We start from the raw sequence: 20,527 nt of genomic DNA, 5'->3' as shown, positions 1-20,527 counted from the left end.
ATGGAACTGGGAAATGTGAAGAAGGGCCTGGTTTTCAGAGGTGGTGTGTTGGGCAGCCGACGGGGAGGACGGCCTGAACTTCCAAAAATCAGGCCGCTTGCTCATTGTCGTGCCCTTAGCCGTGACTCGGGGAGCAATCAGCTTTGGTTTGAGGCTTCTTCAATTGATTCTTCTCAATTTTACTCTCTGCATCGACAGAATAGCAATGAAACCTAACTCACTGAGGCTTCCGAGCCGCGTTGTTGGGGTAAACTGAAAGGCCTTCACGCCCTGCCACCTCGGGACGGGGTTTTCGGTAACCTAGCAGCACACCTTCCCGCGGTGGCAGTGGGGACGCTGGTCGTTGGTGGTGCCGAGCTGCCTGCGTTGCCTGACCGCACGTTGCTCTTGCCAGCCAGCCCAGGAGACACCATTTCAAAAAGATGTGGATGGTAAACCCTGCTCTGCCAGTGACTCAGCCTACGGCCTCAGCCAAGTCACTTCACCACACCTTGAGAGGGAGAGATAATGCTTACCTACCTCATCTTATGAGGCTTCACTAATGTTTATATAGTGCTTTGCATGTTTAAAGAACTAAGTGCTGTGTATGAAATTTGGCGCTCTGGATCCTATGATCTTTGGCCCTCTCAAAATACATAGGAGACTCAAGCTGGTCCTGGAGAAAATGCCCATACAGGCATGACAGAGCAGCAGGGGAGGGAGAAGCCCTGGTGGCTGTGCAACAGCTGTTGCAGCACAGCTCGTGTGAACGTGGTGCTCGCACCAGAAGCAGGAGCAGACAGGTTGCTCGAGGAGCCTATGCAAACCTCATGCTGAGGAAGCTCCCTGGATCTAGGCTGGAGGCGTTTCAGTCCACTTTGGTAAAACCAGCTCCTGCTCTTCTGCTCTGCCCTCTCAGACTCGAACCCAGAAGTTAATTTTTGTGCCTTCTTCCAGATAGCCCAATCCGTAGGGGTTTTCTGGACCTTCTCATTCTCCCAAAAGGGATATTTGCTTGCCTTGGATAGAAGAGGGTGCACTATTTGTGAGTTAATTCAAAGGGGATGTCTGTCCTGCATCTGTGGAAATCTGTGGAAGCAAGGCTGCTCTTCACTCCCTGAAAGAAGAGTCATTTGTTTTATGACACAGTGTCCTAGGTCTCCCACTCCTGCCGGTGACGTACACAGCATGATCGCGTGAGCTGTATTTTATCTGTGATCCCTCACTAACTATACTGCCAGCTCTTACCTGCCCCTGACAAACACAAACCCACACCCAGGGCTCCACAATACCACTCAGCTAAGTAATAAGCTGACTGTCCATACTAACTGGGTGCAAAAGCCCTTTCCAGCCAAACCAGTCAGAACCCACTACTGTACTGGTGAGATATATAATCCCCTGGGATCCCATTGCTGTTCAGGTCCAGGTTCAGACACACATGGCTGCTGGCCCCTAAAGAAGGACTCTGAGCCCTAAATGGGGAATTGCCCGGGGCAGCCAGGGGGAACTGAGGTACAAGAACCTGTATGGGGTTTAGGCAGGATGAATCATCTTCTGCTTTGGATTTTTTTTTTAATAAGTTTTGTGGGTTTTTTTCCAGAGAAGAATATAAGAAAAGAGAGTACGGGTCTCGTGTTTCTTCGTAAAGGGTATGTAAGGGGTGGCTAGAATGAACTTTATTGGCTTAAAGGGATCCACCTAGTCAATGTATAAATTCCCTTAGATCACTAGTATGAAAAATGTGGGGTTTTTAGTAACTTACATGTTAGAGAGCAGTGGGCAAGTGTACATTTAATTTATTTATGTAGTTATTTAATAAGTTATGTTTCTCACCCCTAACACACCCCAATTATAAAAGTAAGAAAGCTAACATCCTACTGCCTCCCTTAGCTAGGTGAAGTCTCACAGAATAGGCTGAAAGCTTTAAAAGGTGGAAGAGAGGTGCCTAACAGCAGAAATGGACACATAGCACTATGCAAGGGATAAGCCGTGTATTAATTGTTCTTCCTCTGTTAAGGTTTGAAAGGTGATTGGAGCATTAAAATAATAAAATTGGTTCTGAAATTGTACAGAGGGAAAAATTTAGTTGTATTAAAAGGAATAGTAATTATTTCTTAATTTCTATTGATGGTTAAACTAGATATTGTGCATTGTTATCCTACTCTTTTCAGCTGCATATATGTGACTACGGTAGCTCTGTGCTTGGTTTTTAAGGGATCACAGTGCAATAAATGGCCCTGTTAAGCAAGCAGCAGGTATGTCTCCCATGTGTTTGCAGTCCAAGGGCACAAACCCAATGAAAAGGACTATGCTACCCACCAGTGTGGACTCATTGCACTAGATGTTGATTGCACCGACATTCCTGAAACCTGGAGGAGCAGCACACTGCAACGTGGAACATGGTAGCTTGAGCACCTTGTACAGCAGACGGAGTTTTCTTGGAAAGGGGACGAAAATACTAATCAGCTGACAGTGTCAAACAAAGCGGGCAGCACAAAAGGAGACATAATGCCAGGGGTGATTGTAAGAGACAAAGAGCTGGCCTGGGAGGAAGGGAGGATGAAGGGTAAGCTTGTGGGAGGACATAAAAGGGTGTGCTCTTTGCATGGCAGAATATGGAAGATCATGAATGCTCTGGTAACGAGAGGAAAATTATATTTCAAGGAGGTTCTACTTTGAAAAAATGATGTTGTGAAAAATGACTGGGAAGTGTTATCATTATCCATCAATATCCCCACCCTCCTTTGGCAAAAGGTCCCCATACTTTCCTGCCAGTACCTTATTCCATAGGTAATACTGTGGAAGGGCATGGGACAACCCAAAGTACCGTGCCTTGTACTACAACATGTTTTACCTGACCATTCTAAACTTAAAATAAACCCAGCATGCAAACAAAGCCTGGACATGGAGCTTACCATTTCTCAGCTTATCATTTTTACCTTTGTCATCATTTCCCTACTGATTTGCTATTCGTGCTCCAAATTAGGTTGGAAGTTTAAGCAAAGACCCAGAGCCTGATGGATCCTCTAAAGTACCTGTTATATTCTTGGGCCTGGTAAACAGAAAAAGCCCTGTACAAGTGGGTTTTCTCCCACCCTGGGAAATCAGCATTCCATATGTTCATAGCAAACACTGATGGGGCAACTTCTTGTTTACTTTAGTTGGTTCAAATTCATTTGTCAATATAGCAGCCCACTATGTGTCACATGTGAGCATAATAATAGCTAGATAGTAACTTGTTTTGCAGTAATGAACACCTTGAGAGATGGCCTAATGTTTCTTCATATATAGGAAGCCTTTTGAGATTATTACCTAAATAACATCAAGTGATTTATAGAGAAATAAGATGGGGTGGGATGTTTTTCCAACCAAGAACTTTTAGAAAGATTGGGGAGTTGCCATTCAGTAGTTAAATTAATAAAGACCTGCTAGAAATTGAAATATGGACAACAGCTTCATGTGAAGCTAAGAATTCACATTTTGTTGGAAAATGCCACCATTGTATGTGCAAAATTTTGATTAAATCCAAAATCATCAATTTAGCAGGAGAGGGGTTTGTATCTCATGTCCTCTATCTAAGCAGACAGTTCATTGTCCCTGAGCACTACAGAGGTTACATACCAATTTACTGTGTAATACTGCTCTTTGTTATTTTCCTTGTTCTGATTTAACATCTTGTCCATTCCAGAAGTTAACTATGTAAATTACATTACATAAATTAATGTACTTTATTCCTTTTGGGAGAATTTTTCAAGTCAAGCTTTGTCTGTATACAGTAGCACAATAGCTACCAGTAACTAACAGTACAAATTTTCTGTCTTCTACTTCAAATTTTCAATTTAATTGTTAAACAAGTCAGTTCTTTTAATAATGAGTCTAGAATAAGGCAACCTCGGGGCTTTACACACTTGCAGGCTGGATCAGTGGGTACAATTACCTGTGCATCAGCAGTTGTAAAAAAAAAAAAAAAAAAAAAAAAAAAGGTGAGATGGCAGGTGAGCTGTCAAGTGTATGTGTCCTGGGAGATCTGTCAGCCTCTGCATTGAGAGATCGATACTAAGGAGAAGCTTCAACTCTGGCTGGAACCAGAGTAGGAACCCTAAAAAACATTAGGAAAAGCATACTGGAAACAATGAGTAGGTACTTCTGCAGTCCTGGTGTAGATTATACTTTGCCATGACTTTCCATGGGAAGCTTAGGAGCCACAGCAGTGCTGTTGAGATGACAGTTGGAGATGCGTGAGAAATGGAATCCACTGAGTCCTGTTTGGTGATCAACTCTGGATAAACAATCTCTGTAGTATATTTACCAAATTTCAGTAAAGTTTAGTCTCATGGCTACTTTTTTTATCTCCTCACAATCAATTCTCCTTTCTCCTCTTTTTTGTGTTGTGTTGTTTGGGATTTTTTTATTTGAAATAAAAATACAAATTAAAGCCAGTGAACAAGATTTTGACATGGCCATAATTTTGAATGCCTCACTTCCCAGGTGCCTGACTCTATAGACTGTAAGAGGAGCTGACTTTCAAAAAATGCCAGCCACCTTTTATTCTACCATTAAGTTTCAGGTTAGACCCTGGAAGCTGACACTTGAAATCACTAGCTTGTTCTTGAACAATTCAGCCAAGCAATTCATATTTAAGATTAGCTGCTGTGCACTAAGTGTGCTTTAATAACTTTGTAATTGATTGCAATGCTTAATTGCAATAGCCATCACAAACCTTATACCAACTTTATTTTTCATGTTCACCAACCAGCTCGTTTTTCAGGGTTAGCAGAATTTACGTGTCCTGTGCCATAAAGCCATCAGGAAGGAAGTTGTTACTAACGATTTGACCATCCACTGAGATTTCCTAAGTATTTGCTGGCTCAAGCCATTGAAGATAGAGAGGCAGAGTGTGACTCTGCACTGAAGTAGCATGGTAGTTTTTAGCAACATCTCATCTTTCTGGTTTTATGTCTTTGAATGTAGAACTTTCCAAACAACAGTGGTGAATGGTGACATAGTTGTGGGCAGAGAGCTCGGTCAAAGTGGTCCAAGTAAATAAACTGATTTATTTCACATCACGCTGTTGTCAGTCAGCAGAGATAACAGGCAGTCATCTTTGTCCTGAAGACCTGGAGATCTACGGGATTCTGCAGAGCTGTCTGCTGGATGTCTTGCCTCAAGGGTGCTGGGAATCATGTCACCCAAAACTGAGCCTTCAGCAGGAATCGGAAATTCAGATGTGCCATGGAAAGAATTTGATGCATCGAAATCCCACTTTTACTGGGCCCTGGTCACAAAGATCCACAGCAAAACATACCCAGGAAGGAAGTCACACCCCCTGAAAGATGCAAGTGTAAATTATTAATGCACAGGCATCACCTTCACAGAATCTCCCCAGCGCAGCAGCTTCTTGCATATGACAAGATTAATTTACAACTCTCTGTTCTAATTGTGACAACTCCTTATCTCTCAGCAAAAGGTTGCCATTAAGGTTCTTTTTTCTTTAACCTGAAATTCTTCCGCTCTACGTGACCATTGCTGCTGAATCGCCAGGACTGTCATTCCCCTTCTATGCTAATAATTAATCATTTAATGTTAAATAATTGGAAATCAAGGTGTAGCAATAACCAGCTGACATAAACAAACATTACTGTCATTCTCTTGCCCCTCCCTTACCACCTTTCACTGCATGGAGTCTCATCTAATTTCACTTGTAAGCTCTTAAAACCAGGGTCTGTGACTGTTGAGCACCAAGCACAAGAGCATAATAGGATCTACAGCAGTGGCACTACAGAAGAAACACATTTGTTGTGCACATAAACGTGTAATTAACGGGGCTCATCTGTACTCAGAAATGCTGCCTACGCTACTAAGCAGGCAGTTCTGGCCAGGTAACATCTCCCCTGGCCACCATTCTTCTGGTCCCATTTTGAAGCTGAGAAGGTGTGAAGGAATACCGTGGCTTGAAAAGGTGGTTAGTTATTGTTGTGATATTTGTTGCTGCTGCAAGACAGGGAACGATCTCTCGGCCTTTTCTTGTCTCGTCGTGCAACGTGCCACGCATCAGGTCACGCGTTGCTGAAGCCTGGCAGTGCCCGTGTACGGAGGAGGATGCCGAGCGAAGCGGCAGGATGTTGTTGGTTGGCACCTTCCCATGGATTTGGCTGACATCTCCCTCTGATGTGCAGCATCCCGGGGTGGGAGGGAGGTGCCAGCGTGGAGCTCAAAATGCCAGCGGGAGTGCGCAAGATATGCACCAGCTGAGCGTGCCCGAACAGGCACGCCTCGGCAGGGCTGGGTGAGGGGGAAAGGGGCACTGCCTCTTCCCTGCCAACGGAGCCTGCGAGGAGTCGTGGTCCCCATGTCTCATATCCTCCTGTTATGCCAGCGGCAGTTTTAGTCAGACGTCAACATAGATTTGGACATCAAGGACCAAATCCTTTGACCATGTGATTCATATCAACTCTTCCAAACAGAGCAGCGTTAAGGAGTGCTATTTTGTGCGGTGTAGGCTAGACATTTCATTTTGTTGCTATGATTCAGGATACTTGTCTCAGCTACGCTTCTGAGATGCAGGCATCTGCCTCTTCCCATTCAGCTGATCACAGGTAAACAAATGTATGTATAATGAAGTTTCTAAAGTCATTTTCAGGTAGACACTTTGCACAAATAATAAATCTGGTAGTACCAGATTTTATTCTGACTCATGGACTATCTGAGATGGCAACATCTGAGTCCCACAGATTCATTTGTATGGTTCAGTAGAGTATTTTACATATCTTATAAGCTTTCTACATTAGCAGCTTTTCTAAAAGAGTCACTAAAATGAAAGTGTTGTTACAACCATGCAATCAAGCACCACGGTGTCATAAAACATTGTTAAAGAACCATGGAAATACTAGTCTTACTAGTCTAGAAGATGATTATACTGCTGATAGTCCACTTGGAAGAGACACAAACGTATCAGCAGTGCTTGTGATGACATATGCTGCACACATTTGATCAGTGCTTTATAATTTCTTGTTTTCACCCATCATACAATTACTTCAGATTTATCTCAGTGATCTAACAAATTGTGATGCTGGAAACTAGAACCATTTTATTTCTTACACTGCTGCAGTAGGTCCTGTGCAGGGATCAGCACAGGAGAAGGGGATTACGCCTATGGCAGAATTCAGTCGTGCTATGGGTCCATTAATGTCTTGTTTGTGAGTGGCACTGGGCACATTTTGTCTTCTGTGTACAAGGGATATATTTCCCTCCTTGGTCATTTCACTACTTGAACCCACCTTAAAAATGGAGGAATCTTCCAACTAGATCACAATCTTTTTGGAAGAATCCCAGTAGATCACACCATTCAGAATACTGCAAATAAAGAAGCTCCGATTCAAGGAGGATAAAGAAGTTTAGTTCCAGGTGAGGGATTTCATTATCACTCATTGCTGAACACCAAAATCCTTGTATGAGACAACTGAGACGTGCTATAGTATAGTACTTCTAAGTTAAGACGTGCAGAACTGGAGTTACTTAGCAATTTAAGAAGAGCGAGCAGATACTGAAGGCTTGCTGAATAGCTGATTTAATTCAGCAAGTACTGATCAGACACAGTCAATCTGTCAGTGGGTGAGCCAGCCTTGACAGATGTTAACAGTTTACCAAGACGACATGCAATAAGAGAGCAAGCACATGCTGATTTTTCAAATAATTATGAACGTCCTTCCATCACAAAAGTTTTATAAGAGAATCTCCAAACAGAAACTTAATGTTTTCAGACATCAGTAAAAAAGAAAGTGGTTGCATTCAGGAGAGGAAAGCTGTAACTCAAATCGGACAGGAACTTGGAAATGTTAGTTTTGCAAATCTCTGCTTTCTGCAGTGTTACGAGAAGTGCTGACATAGGCCAAGTAGTCCCTATCCCTTGGCAGTATTAGCTGGATCATTAGGAAAAAGAAACAAAGTAGAAGCTGGGTGTTGTCTTTCAAGTGAAGAAAGCTGTAGAATTGATGTAATGTTTGACTTTTACAGGAGGCATTCATAGCGTCTCCTCCATGGAGAGGCAGCAGAGGTTCCAGCACCAGCATTCATTCCCAGAACATCGCTGCAACTTAAAAGATGCAACACTGGAAATAAATCCAACATTTGTGCAGCAGCTATGAGTCTCACATTATCAATTATGCCTTTATGCTGTTCTGTAGGCACTGCTGAAGTTGTGCACAGCAGGATAGTCACAGACTCGCAGTGGCCTCTCTCACACTTACGTGCTAGCAAGCTGTCTCAGGAGCTTGTGCACTTTCCTTGGCATGGCATTTCACATGTTGGTGATTTTGCAGGGCAAGGAAAGCTACAGCCCAAACACTTGCATTAGTAGACTGAGGTTGGAAACGAATGGGAGGCACTGCTGTTTTCTAACAGAAACTGAAATGTCATCTTTATGTTCCAATAAGCATTAAAGACCGATACTAAAAAATACCACAAGCTTTTCTGCACCAAAACATGCAGAACTAACTTTACCCAGCTTCTACCATGCTATTCCAGCGTGTACAGTGTATAAAATATCAAGCACAGATCTGCAGGTGATCCTCGCAGTATGTGCTAGATCTAACAAACTATAATTGGATCTAGATATGAAAGGGTACGTGGACATCATGGGCAACTGGAGTTAAAGCTGTTACAGTTACAAAATGGACCCACAGCTAGTCCCAGCAATAGAATGAGTGTGTTTGCATTAGTAATGGTCCTGTACGGCTGCTTATCTGCAAACCTTTACCAAGCAGAAGATTACTGGATAAAAAGAAGACTATATTTGACCTTTTCAGGAATGATCTGAAGGAGAAAAATTAGGATTTTTAAAAAAATTAAGCTGCCCCTTGAATGCCTAGCATACTTTAACTAAGGAAAGACACTCAGCTGCCTACAGTAACTGAAAAAAATAAGTACCATTTTCATTCCTTACTAATGGTATGATTTTGCTTTTGACCAGTAACTATGTAGAGCTTAAGGGTTACTACACACAAATAGATTCGTCATAAGACTAGGAGTTATCATGCAGAGCATAACTATGATTATTAAATCCACTGCATGGAGCAAGGGGTGTAATAGACGAACAAAACAAACACAGGATCTCAAAAGCGTTATTGAAGTTCATCCTCAACACCAAATCAAGAGCTGAAGTTTCTGGCCTTGACTGGGTGATTCTTGCCACTTTTTAAATCACAGCACCCTATACATGGTTTCTCTTAACAGTTGTAGACTGTTAACAGTTCCTGTATGAAATTGACATGTATAAAAGAGATCCTGTTCTTTCTCAGATAAATGTTAAATTTGCATTCATGTGTTTGCCATTGAAATGTTGTCTATTTATATTTATATAATGTTATAGATGTTAAAACATGTCTATTTATAAGGCAAATTGCAAATTTTCTAGAAAGTTGCAGGAACACCATCTTATGCAAGATAACATATTAATAGGATATATATTTCTGTAAAGGTTTGTCAGAAAAAAGCTAACACTTCTTTATTCTCACCGTAAACATGACCCAAACCATTTCATTTTAGTTTTATGAGCTTCTAACGAGAAGTCATCTTACGGGATCACATTTCTAAATGTTGTCCTTCATGTCTGTCTGGCTTATATGCAGGAAGAAAATGGTTGTCTGTTTTCTTCCCTCTCCTTCTGTTTTACTGTTGAGACCTATTATTTCAGTAATTCACACCAGAACACCATTCTTTTTTCTTTTGAACAAGAAAGTATGTTTTGTACTTTAGATGGATGTTGTAGTTTAGACATACAAGAATGTTATTGTTTAGAAAGTTTTCTGTAGATCAGGTGAGCCTTTATTGAAAAGTTTAAGGAAAATATTGATGTTTCTGTATATGTTGCAGTCATGCTGGTACAGAAATAAAGAATGGATGCTGCTATGGACAAATCATTGCATCTGAGAATCATTAAAAAAAAAAAAAAAAAAAAAAGGAAACATTCCAAGCCCAAGAAAGTCACTTGCAGAGAAGCTTATCAAGGGATTTTCTAGTTCAGTGCATAAACTTTTAGACTACTGACTAGGCAAGAGTTAAGATAGTAAGTCTAAATACCATAGGAAGAAGAGTCTGTGCATGGTTTTTCTCCTGATCATAAAAATTTTCACAAACATTACTTTGTTACATGCATCACCTTTATGTATTTACAGATAAGACATCAAAAAGGTGATGAATTTGAAGCCTGATTTTTGATGTTACATCTCATTTACTTAATTCTGTATTAATTTTTTTCAATCTGAAGCATGTTTATTGCTACGTAATATCAATTATTTAACAATGAGACAGCATAGTTGTAATTTTTGTGACCATAGCGAAGTGGTGCACTACTCCGCACATTAAAAAAAAAAAAATTGGTCATTTTTATGTTTTTGGGTGGGTTTTTTTGTGGTTTTTTTTTGTGTGGTTTTTTTTTTGTTGTTTTTTTTTGTTTGTTTGTTTTTTGTTTTTTTGTTTTTTTTTTTTTAACTGGAGTGTATACAGTGTTTCCTCAGACTGCATGCAGTTACCTTGTTTTACAGGGGATCTGATACACAACATAACTTGGGAATCTTTAATACTAGCAGGCTCAGCAAGTAGTCCATGCAGCTTTTCTCCATGATAAGGATAGCTGTGGGAAGGTTGAAGAGTATAAAGAGAAAAAAGAAAAAAACCCCCAACAAACTATCTGCACTTCAAAGATTCTCTTCAGATGAAGCAGATAGAAAATCCACATAGATTATTGCAGAAGCTGCAGGTGAAATTAAAAGTTGCCGTCTCCAGTACACGCATTTGCCTGAAGAATTCTCTACGTTTACATATTCTAGGGCAAACACAGCTGTAAAGATACATACTGCTCTTTTCTTTAGTCTGAAAGTGTTGGGACTTTAAACTTGGGGTCTGTTAATACTGAGATCACATTTACAGTCCAAAGAATTATGTGTCCAGCATGTAGCAATCTTGATTATATTCCGGTCAGGATGTGGGAAAGATGCTATTAGAAACAAAACAATCAATTCACTTAGACAGTCCCACAAACATGCTTTATGGCATTTGCCTCCTACTCATTTTAAGTGAGGTTTTATAGTGACACATTGGTGAAGATTAGTACACAACTGCAGGCAGATGCCCATGACTGATTCAATTGTTTGCACTGACACTCACAATTGCTGTAATTGCAACTGAAGTGATAAAAGCCATTGCAAAAAACAGACAAAGTGAAACCAACATTGTTCCTCAGAGATTTTATTAGTTGAAACCCAGAAATGCAAAATCCACTGTTTTTTCTTGGTATGAATTCACCACAGCATTTCCGTTTGCTATGCCTGCAATACTGTCCTCATTGATTTAACACAAGAAGATTCAAAAGGCCTCTTTAAAAACAGAACTTGTAAAGTCAATACATTCCAACCTCACTTGTTTAAAAAAAAATTCTTTTCAAAAAAAGTGATTAGAAGATAAAGCAGCAAATAATTTTCAGAAAATCAGTAAGAATTTAATGTGATCCAAAATAAAGAATATTTCTAAGCACTAGCTTTCCTGTATGTTCCAAGTGCAGCTACGATTGTTCCTTTCCTCTTTTCCTCCCATAACGGCTTAACACCGTTAATGTTCAAAGCTGGTATTTCTTAAGAGGAGTGACCATCTTCTACAGCCTCTGGAGAAAGAGAAAATGGATGTTTAGAACTAGGCAGTATCCAAAATCTTGTTGCCTTGTAGCCTGTCAAGCAAGTTCTTATGCAGTACTGAAGACTTCCTTCAAACTGCCTACACTACTGGTGGCTCAGTCCAAAGGAATTAAGAGATGATCCATGTAGGAGTTGAAGATTTAACACATTCACTCCCCACTTACAAAAGAAAAGTGACTTTTGCAGACATATTTCACTGAAAATGGAAATCCCTTTGCAACATAACCCATATTATGAAGGTATTTTTAGCATCTTCATCTTGGACACTGGAAAACTCCCATTTAGATGCTCAAGGCTGTGATTCTATCTAATCCTTCTGTATCAGCTAAAACCAAAGAAAACCCCCAAACTTGTACAGGAAAGCAAAAAATGCCTGATTCTGTCCTATGTTCATTTAGACCAGTACACAGTGATGAAAAAATGCTATTGTTCCACTTGCAGTTCCCCACTTACATACACATGAATTCACTCTCATTGATCAAATGGGACACAGAAGAGACAAGGTAGCCACGGATGCAGCAAAACCTTTAACTAAATTTTGTGTTAATTTTATTAAAGGAGATCATCTCCTCCCAATATTTAAATTGGGATTAGACTTGCCAACGTATTGGAGAAGAGATACCTAAATCAACAATGTATTGCATCAGAAAGGAGTTCTGAGAAATTAATGGGAAGTATTTTAAATGTCTCCAGTTACAGCACAGCACCAGAGAAGGTCAAACGCCCAAACAAGTTTCTTATAGAGAGACTTGTCAGATCTGATGCTTTGAACACGAGGCTCACACCCGCCTCACACGCACACCGCTAGGGAAACACGCCTTGTACGTTAGCAGCACAAAAGAGATTCAGGCTGGGAGTCCGTGTCAGAGAGAACCAGGCAGCTACATCTAAGGTCCGAGTAAGAGGGAGGCCACGGCACTGCCCTGTGCCGTGTCCGGAGGGGGACGAAGCCCTCGGCAGAGCTCTCTGCAGAAAGGGAGCCTTCTGCAGCCTATGTGTGTAGTACAGCTAACTCCCGTCTGTTAAGAACCTGCCCCACGTTTGCTGTGGTGGTTGACTATGGTTCACTAGAAGATGGGCTGGTGTAAGGTGTTCCATTAAAAGCTAGAGGGAGAGCACAGGTGGAAAGGCTGTAGGTACGGCAGCAGCACCTCCCGAGTGGGAGGCTATGTGGCCGAATGGCTGCGATTGCCTCACAGCTCTACTGGAGAAGGGTACGCTCCGGTGCTGTGGGCACAGCACCCTGAAAACCAGGCCTGGCAAAATGCCCGATAAAAGGCATTTCCTCTCTAGTGCAAGCAAGAGAGAGGAGCAATTTATTGCAACAGGCCAACGGAACAAGACATTGTTGCCCTCAGTGGTTTTTAGTAGCTTTTACATTCCCAACCAAGTTCAGAACCACACTATGGAACGCACCATAAAAAAGCACTTCCAGGCTCAGGCAGACAGAGGAATAAACCTCAGCCCTGCTCTACGGAGAAGGATTGAAGTGCTCACAGAGTCTTATCAGAAACTAAGGCAGGGACAGCAGCTGAACCCAGATGCCCCAGGATGAACTAGGGCTTAAATACAAAATCCCACTTCATACATATGTATGCTGATCCACACATTTCAGAAATCTAGCACTTGAAAATGAGATTTTACCTTCTTTACTGCTTTTGTCTAAAGAAGTCAAGAACGTCCTTAAGCCCTGTAGCCTCCGCCTGTAAGTAGAAACATGAATAAATCCTGCCATCCTGTGCACCAGGACATGCAAATACTTACTTGTGGGAAGTAAGAGTATGTTACCACAAAATAATTAAAATCCAATTTAAATTTTAATTCCTCTGACATAGATGAGAAAATTCTGGCTCCAACAATTTATTACTTCAGAACAGCACCAGACTTGAGTTTGTAACAAACTCTAATCTGGTTTATAGTCCCCAAAGCAGCATTTACTTTTCCCAAACTAATATTATCCGACAGCGTGCGTTATTACTTACACAGCTAGTATACCATACAGAGTATAGCCATATGCACACTTACTACTTCTAGGGGATTCCTGCCATCATAACCAGTTTGCTTCAGGTCTGCACCAGCTAGGTACCAGGCATACAGCCCATCCACATCACCTTTAGCTGTAAGGCTGGAAAAAAAAAAAATTAATATTGGTTCTAAATCTTTCAGTCCATTTCAGTGTGCTCCTGGGTCCTGTCAATTAGCTCAGCAGCCAAATGCTGAACCAGAACAGGCTCAACATGGCTGCCAGGATAGAGAGGTAAGTAAAGGAACACTATTACAACAACTTTGAATAGCTGAGCAAGCAACACAGCTTGATGAATCAGTTCCTTAAATTAATAGGGCTGTGCTATAAGTACTTACAACAGGTTAGTTTCACATAGTGGGTGTGACTGTGACCAAAGGGGAAAAAAAGTCATGCAGTTTCATATTTCACAACATAATATTTATCTCATGAAATGAGTTGGGGGGAGGGCAATAGCTAAATCAAGATGCAGCTGAGTAAGTGAGAGCACAAGCAGATGTTCTAGCAATCAGCATGCCCTATTTAAAACCATTAGGAAACCCCCTTCACAAGTTTGCGTAACTATGTTTGCTATCAGAAATTATGACAGCATATTTACATGATATCATTTGGACAGTAACAGCTATATTTTTTTGAGTTTTACAAGATAATGTGTAAGATTTAAAAGGGCAGCAAGCCAAAAAAAAAAGCTTTTTAAAGATGACCTCTATCTGCCATGTATAACAAGCAATAGCAAGGATCAAAATGAATCATATACAAATAAGCAAGTTAAAGTTTTCAGAGGAACGTACACCAGATTGTTTCTTTGCACATCTGCTGATAGTCTCGTCCATAATACTTAATGTTCATTTTTTACTTTTATTTTGGTAAAAGAAGGGCTAGCAGCCTGTACATATGCAAAAGCATGATCGTCTGCACCAAGCCTGTGAACAGGCTGAACAACTACCTTCAGTTTTCTCAAGATACCAACGTCTGTCAGGCTTCAGACCCGAGCTTGCCATGCACTCACAGATTGTTTCAGCAGAACCACGCCGATAATCATCAAGTGAGGTTGAATCTCATTATAAGAGAGGGGGAACCCTCCCCAAACTTATTAAGTTCAGAGTTTGCTGCCTTAAACAGTGCTCACTGCGGGGGAAAGGCATGCTGCTGGCAGCAGGGATGGAGGATGGTGACGGGCTCTTGGGTGTGAAAACCAAGGCAGGCAGACCTGGTGGAGAGTGGAGAAGGCTGGAAGGTGCAAGGGGCAGACAGACAGGTAAGTTTATGGAAAAAACCATGAAAGCAGGACTGCAACATTCACTTCTCTGCTAGGCTGAAATCAATTCTGTTGTTGATTAAATCTCTTAAGTACCTGAAAAAATGTTTTCAGGGGAGTGGAAGCCTCTAATTGCAGCAGTCTGAGGAGAAAGTTGGAGAGAGGCTTTTGCTTGCAGCAGTCCCAAGGACTAGGAATGAAAAGGGAAAGAAACTGTCTCTGTGTTCCTCCATGCAACCCCACCAACACTGAGACAGGGCAGAAGACCTACGGCTGGGGCCTTTGCGGGACAGGGAAGTGGCAGTGGGGTGCTATGAGGTTTAACAGTGCTTCAGTGTGACATCATGAAAAAAAGGATCAATAAATCATTAATGAAAAATGCCATCACAAAAAGAGGCCCCTCAGAAGCAATAAGGCATCAGAGGAAGGCAAAGGAAGTCTAACAGGAAGCTCAGTGGGAAGTCCTTAACGGAACTGCAGGAAAAAGTAAACAGTAATAAAGAAAAAGTGTAAGCATTAGTAAAGCAGAGAAGAAATTGCTTAGCAGCCACTTCTGGAACACAAGAATTATCTTTATTTACAAAGACAAGTCTCTTGCTGTTGGCACTGGAAGGTCCCAGCATTAAGGGACAAACAAACAAACAGCCTGCCTAGCAAGTGAGAGTTAGGAGCATCTCCAACACTGGACAGGAGAACACTGTATTTTCCAAACACTGTTCAGCTGCGTGCAAAGCGGAAACCATTTTGGGCAAAGACCAGCAAATTTAGAAATATTACCAACCTACATACCCAGGGAAATTCAGCTAGCATCACTGTAAGCAACAAACAAGGACTACTGCACTTAACTTGAAAAGTAACTGCCTAATAGCACCTCTTTAGAAAGAGCAATTTAACCCACATTGCCAGAGGGGTTCGAATCTGTGAAGTGGTCTCCTTCGGTGACATTAGAGCAATCCAAATACACAGAAGTATCTTCAATTTTGCAGCAGCCATTTACTGATCAAGTGAGAAATGTATTCTACAGAGACTATGACCCAGAGAACAAAAAGTGATGTAGCTTGCAAGAAAATGTAGATACCACTCTAAATAGAAGATACCTACTACTCACTAAATTGATTATAATCAAGAACACCACAAAACATTTTCTTCAATTCCAGATCACTGTAGCTAAGCCGTATGCATCCGTATTTCCTTTACACACTGTAAGCATACTCCATATAGTCAAATATATACACAGGACTTCTCAACATACACTATAGGGACATTTGCTCTGTATTTTTTTCAAAGGTATTTATGCCAGCAACTCCAGCTACAAGTGCATTGTCTAAGCAGCAAGCCCATCATTTCTGTATCATGAAATGGAATAAAAAGAACTTCAATCTACATTTATCGGGATGTTCAAAACCTACTTTGTTGACAAAGAACTACTTAACACATTTTACTAAACTCCTACTGATACCTTTTATAGCAGATAATCCTAGGTATGCTGCCTATCAATACTCTTACATATAGAAAAAATGATTACGTACCCATTTCACAGTTTCAGCACAGCTAATGTAGCCACGATGATGACAGAGCTAAGATATCAAGAATAGCGATAATACAATTATGGTCTCTGATTTTGTGCCTCCCGTCACACTAGCATCAAGCTAACTCAGTTAACAGGAGCTGCTGTTTAAGGGGTGCTCTGTTACTGTCAAGGTACCAGGAGCGAAGCTGCTCAGGTCTCAGAGGGTTTAGAAAGATGTCCTAGTTTTAGCTGGGATAGAGTTAACTGTCTTCCTAGTAGCTGGTATGGTGCTACAACCATGACAAAGGATAAGGGCAAATGCAGTTCTGGATCTGGGAAGTAATGAGTACAGTGAAATGACACCTTGGGGTTCCCTCCTGCTTCCTCAGGTACTAGGATTTCATCTTTCCCAGGGACACGAAGCTCTGTTTTTTCAGCAATTCTCCTTTTTCAGTGTTTACATAAAGCGATCAGGAAAAAGGAACTCTTTTTTTTTTTTTTTTTTTTTTTTTTTTGGGTGTATCATCACCGTGCCAGAAGAGCAAAATATTTTTTTTTTTCCTTCCTTTTTTTTTTTTAAAATTCAGATCCTCAAAAAGCAAGTTAAAAGTCCAGCTTAAGGCATGGTTTGTTCTATCATGAACACATTTGGGAGTGCTGCTCTTAGCTAGTACCTCCACATCTCTCTCAGTTGAGAAAAACAGACTTTGAAAGATAGCAGGCATTAGAAGCTTGGTCCTAATTCCTGCAGAGGCATATTTATCTTTCCTCCTCCAGCCTTACCCCCCAAGTTTATGTTAAATTGAAGAGGCATCTTATTCTGAAAGTTGCCAATTTTGAAATGCTGCAACCTTGTATATTATATCATTTTATGAAATCTAAGAATATGAAAGAGAAAGTTGGTTTGACTTTATGCCCCTATTTAATTTTGTGAAGTACAGAGTTGAACAGAGTATCTCTATACAGGCTTTTTTCCTTTAAAAAACAAACACAAAGCAACTGTTTACCAACTCCAGAACTTGACAAGCCTTCATAATAAGTCTAAGTGTCCCAATTTATCTCATCATGGTTTGGTTTTGCAGACAGATGACAATACTACTGCAATATGAGACGAGATTCTGGCATTTTTAACAGATTACTAACATTGAGATCTCTTTCTCATTCCAAAACAAAGACACGAACCAGATACAAAACATCAATAAAGAGATTCTAAAAATCAGACTAACCCCTCTGTCCTGGTTTCAGCTGGGATAGAGCTACTAGGAAAACAGTTAACTCTATCCCAGCTGAAACCAGGACACCCTCTCACTTAGAAAAAGAAACAGCAAATGAAACCATGAAAGATTTAATAACTAGATCATCTTGTCTGCACCTATGTGCATCTCCACTTCCTACACAAGAGTTCCCACTGATACTGTCCAGCTCTCAGTTCTGGTAGGTACTCCTTTCCCTCTCAAACATCACCAATGCCAAAGGAGCACATTTATTTTTATTTTATCTCCAAAATCTTCCAACTAAACTATTCTATTCTGTTCTAAAATCATGAGTCTAAACACAAGGAAGCTGAGGAGACAGTATTAGAAGACCATGAACAGTGATTTTTGTGTTCTATGAAAGCCAGTTTGTTTGAGGATAGGTAAGTAGCAAGAGGGGAAACATGATTATAGCTTCTAATTCAGAGAGAACTCTATGGAAGAAAAAAGTTAAGTTAGCTATGGGCAGGAACCCAGAGCTTATCAGAAAGCAAGCAGCTTTGTCCTTCTAAACCCCAAGAAGTTGACATATAGCCTTGGTGACAAATTCAAAATGGTACAAATTGCAGCTTAAGGCACATTACAAGATAGAAGATATGTAGGAAAATAGTTCAAATTAGGCAGAGGGAAGATGTTATCAACGGCTTGCTCTATAAGCAGCTTGACCACGTGAACACGTTGACTACCGCGAAGGTGCCAGTGCCTGCAAAAAGGCGGCTTAAAAGGAGGAGGTAAGAGGTAGGGCTGAGAAGTGAGCCCGAGCATGCTGGAAAAACGAGTGTATCGGTCAGGTCATCTGAGGATACTCCCAAAGAAGTATCTGAGACATTTTGGCAGGTGGACAAACACCAGTACCTCCGATTTAAAAACTTTTAGGCACCTGAATAACGCTCTGTGGAAAAAAGTCTGCTTTGGTGCAAAAGACTACGCCAGGCCCTCTAAAACAGCCAGAGGAAAGAAAGCCCTTCAGCTCTGCAGGAGCAGTGTAAGGAAGAGCCACCGCTCACGGACACTTCAGCACTGTCTCGAATCCTGACCGCTGCCTCAGGCTGGCTGTGCTCCTGGCATGGGGCACGCAGGACGTCTGTCAGTGGGCATGCTTCTGGCCGCGGCTGCTGCTCCAGCTGCCGGCCGGGAGAGAACCACAGCCCTGGCTCCTGACCCGCACTGAGGTGGGAGAACCTCTTCCCCTCTCACCCCAAGTATGCCACTCTGCGCCGAGTCCTCATTCAGCCTCTGCATGCGCGTGCGTTCCTGCCCTCTGTTTGGAAGATTTACATTGGTTTTATACTAAAATTATTACCATCAATGCAAGTTCACAATATCTTAAATGTTTATTATGAAAATATCCGCTTTGAACATCAGGAGATCGTGTAATACAGATGCAGTGTGTACGATATTCCTTAAGATGCTGTAACAAACTGCATTAGAACCACGTTTTGTTTAAAGGACCCTTGTTCTCTTTTTTTTTTTTTTTTTTTTTTTTTTGACATACTACTCCCAGGTCAGGTAGCCAAACTGGTTCTGCATGTGGCACCAGGGCTAAATAAGGGGCCAATTAATTTGCAGAGGAATGTCATTCCCTAAGCCACTCCCCTTGCCTTCTTGGCAGATGGAAACTACGCAAACCAAGGGTTTAGTTCTGTCCTATCATTTGCAGTGCCCTGGGAAACGTCATGGTAAAAGACTTACTATCCAGTCTCCTCTGACTGTGTTATGACAATGGAAACACTCCAGCTAGTATTTCTTGATTCCGGAACTACTCAAAGGACAGAGTCCAGTCTCTATACAGAACACACATAAGCTTTACCTTGACCTTGTTTTGTAGACAATATACAGCACTGGCTGGTCCCTACAAATCTCATGATTTCCTGCCAAGTCCTGATATAAAGGCTGGTACTTGGGGGCTTTTTTTGTTTGTTTTTGAGAAGAAGAGAAGAAGAGATGAAGTAAAAACAGTAAGTAATTTTAGGAAATACATGAAACCTTATCACAATTTTCAGAGTAATTTGCAATTCAGGACCAGTACTGGAAAAAATAAAATCAAGCATCTATTTCTTTTCATAATATATATCCATATCATTAAACCGCCTTATATATTAAAAGCAACTGTATGGAAAAACAGCTTTAGCAGCGTATTACATGCTCTTAAAATCAAATATAGAGGTGGTGAGCAATTGTTCAAAAGTTTTGCGGTTAAACCTATCTGTCTATTTCATATAGTTAAGAACGATGTTATATGCTAGTTAGAGTAGAAACCATTCCCATAGAAGTGAAAAGTGGATTTTAAGAAATAAAAATATGTGCAGCTTTATTCTCAAATAGAGATGCTATTAAATGATACCTTTCAGAGCTTCCTCCCCACCCTTCCTCAGTGAAAGTGCTTGGAAAAAATAAGCTATATTTGCTTCTAGATCACTTATCCCCACAATACTCCCTACTCTGGAGCTCTCTTGAGTTACTGGTGCTCCAACACAGAATTGATTCTTAATTTCATCTCTACACTGTTTTCCTCATTATTAGTCTAGCACAGAAGTAGCCACGTCATGTGCCAGGGACCCAACTGTTTCTTGGAATTCGTCTATGCACTGTTCTAAATTCTACAAGTCTCTTCTGAAAAACCATCCCCCTCCATCCCAATTTTAGAGCCACCTCACCTTATCACATTTACCTGCAGAGTATTGTTCCAATGTTCTCCAAGTCACGGCCTGAAAGATGTGCTCCCGTTTCTCGTAACAAATTAATCACTTGTACGTGCCTTTATGAAAGGAATAGAAAAAACAGAGAAAGTGTCTTGACCAGTAGGTTTTTCTTCCC

The 20,527-nt window shown here is 41.0% G+C and overlaps 1 protein-coding gene across 2 annotated transcripts in view; it reads right to left on the bottom strand.

Moving 5' to 3' along the window:
- Positions 1-11,207: 11,207 nt before the first annotated feature.
- ASPG (asparaginase) overlaps positions 11,208-20,527 on the bottom strand; it is a 48,997-nt gene continuing 39,677 nt past the window's right edge. Inside the window, exons 13-16 of one of the 2 annotated variants that reach the window (XM_049828353.1) lie at positions 20,382-20,468; positions 13,692-13,791; positions 13,311-13,369; positions 11,208-11,635 (exon numbers count right to left, since the gene is read on the bottom strand). In XM_049828353.1, coding sequence (XP_049684310.1) covers positions 13,316-13,369; positions 13,692-13,791; positions 20,382-20,468 — 241 coding nt within the window. In that variant the 3' untranslated portion in view covers positions 11,208-11,635; positions 13,311-13,315. Of the gene's footprint in view, positions 11,636-13,310; positions 13,370-13,691; positions 13,792-20,381; positions 20,469-20,527 lie in introns of those variants that run through there. The other variant, XR_007509559.1, reaches the window with a different exon arrangement.

This window comes from Accipiter gentilis, chromosome 25 (assembly GCF_929443795.1).
Source record: "Accipiter gentilis chromosome 25, bAccGen1.1, whole genome shotgun sequence".
NCBI lineage: Eukaryota > Metazoa > Chordata > Aves > Accipitriformes > Accipitridae > Astur > Astur gentilis.
The sequence above is the reverse complement of the archived record's forward strand: the minus strand, read 5'-3'. Positions and strand labels throughout refer to the sequence as shown.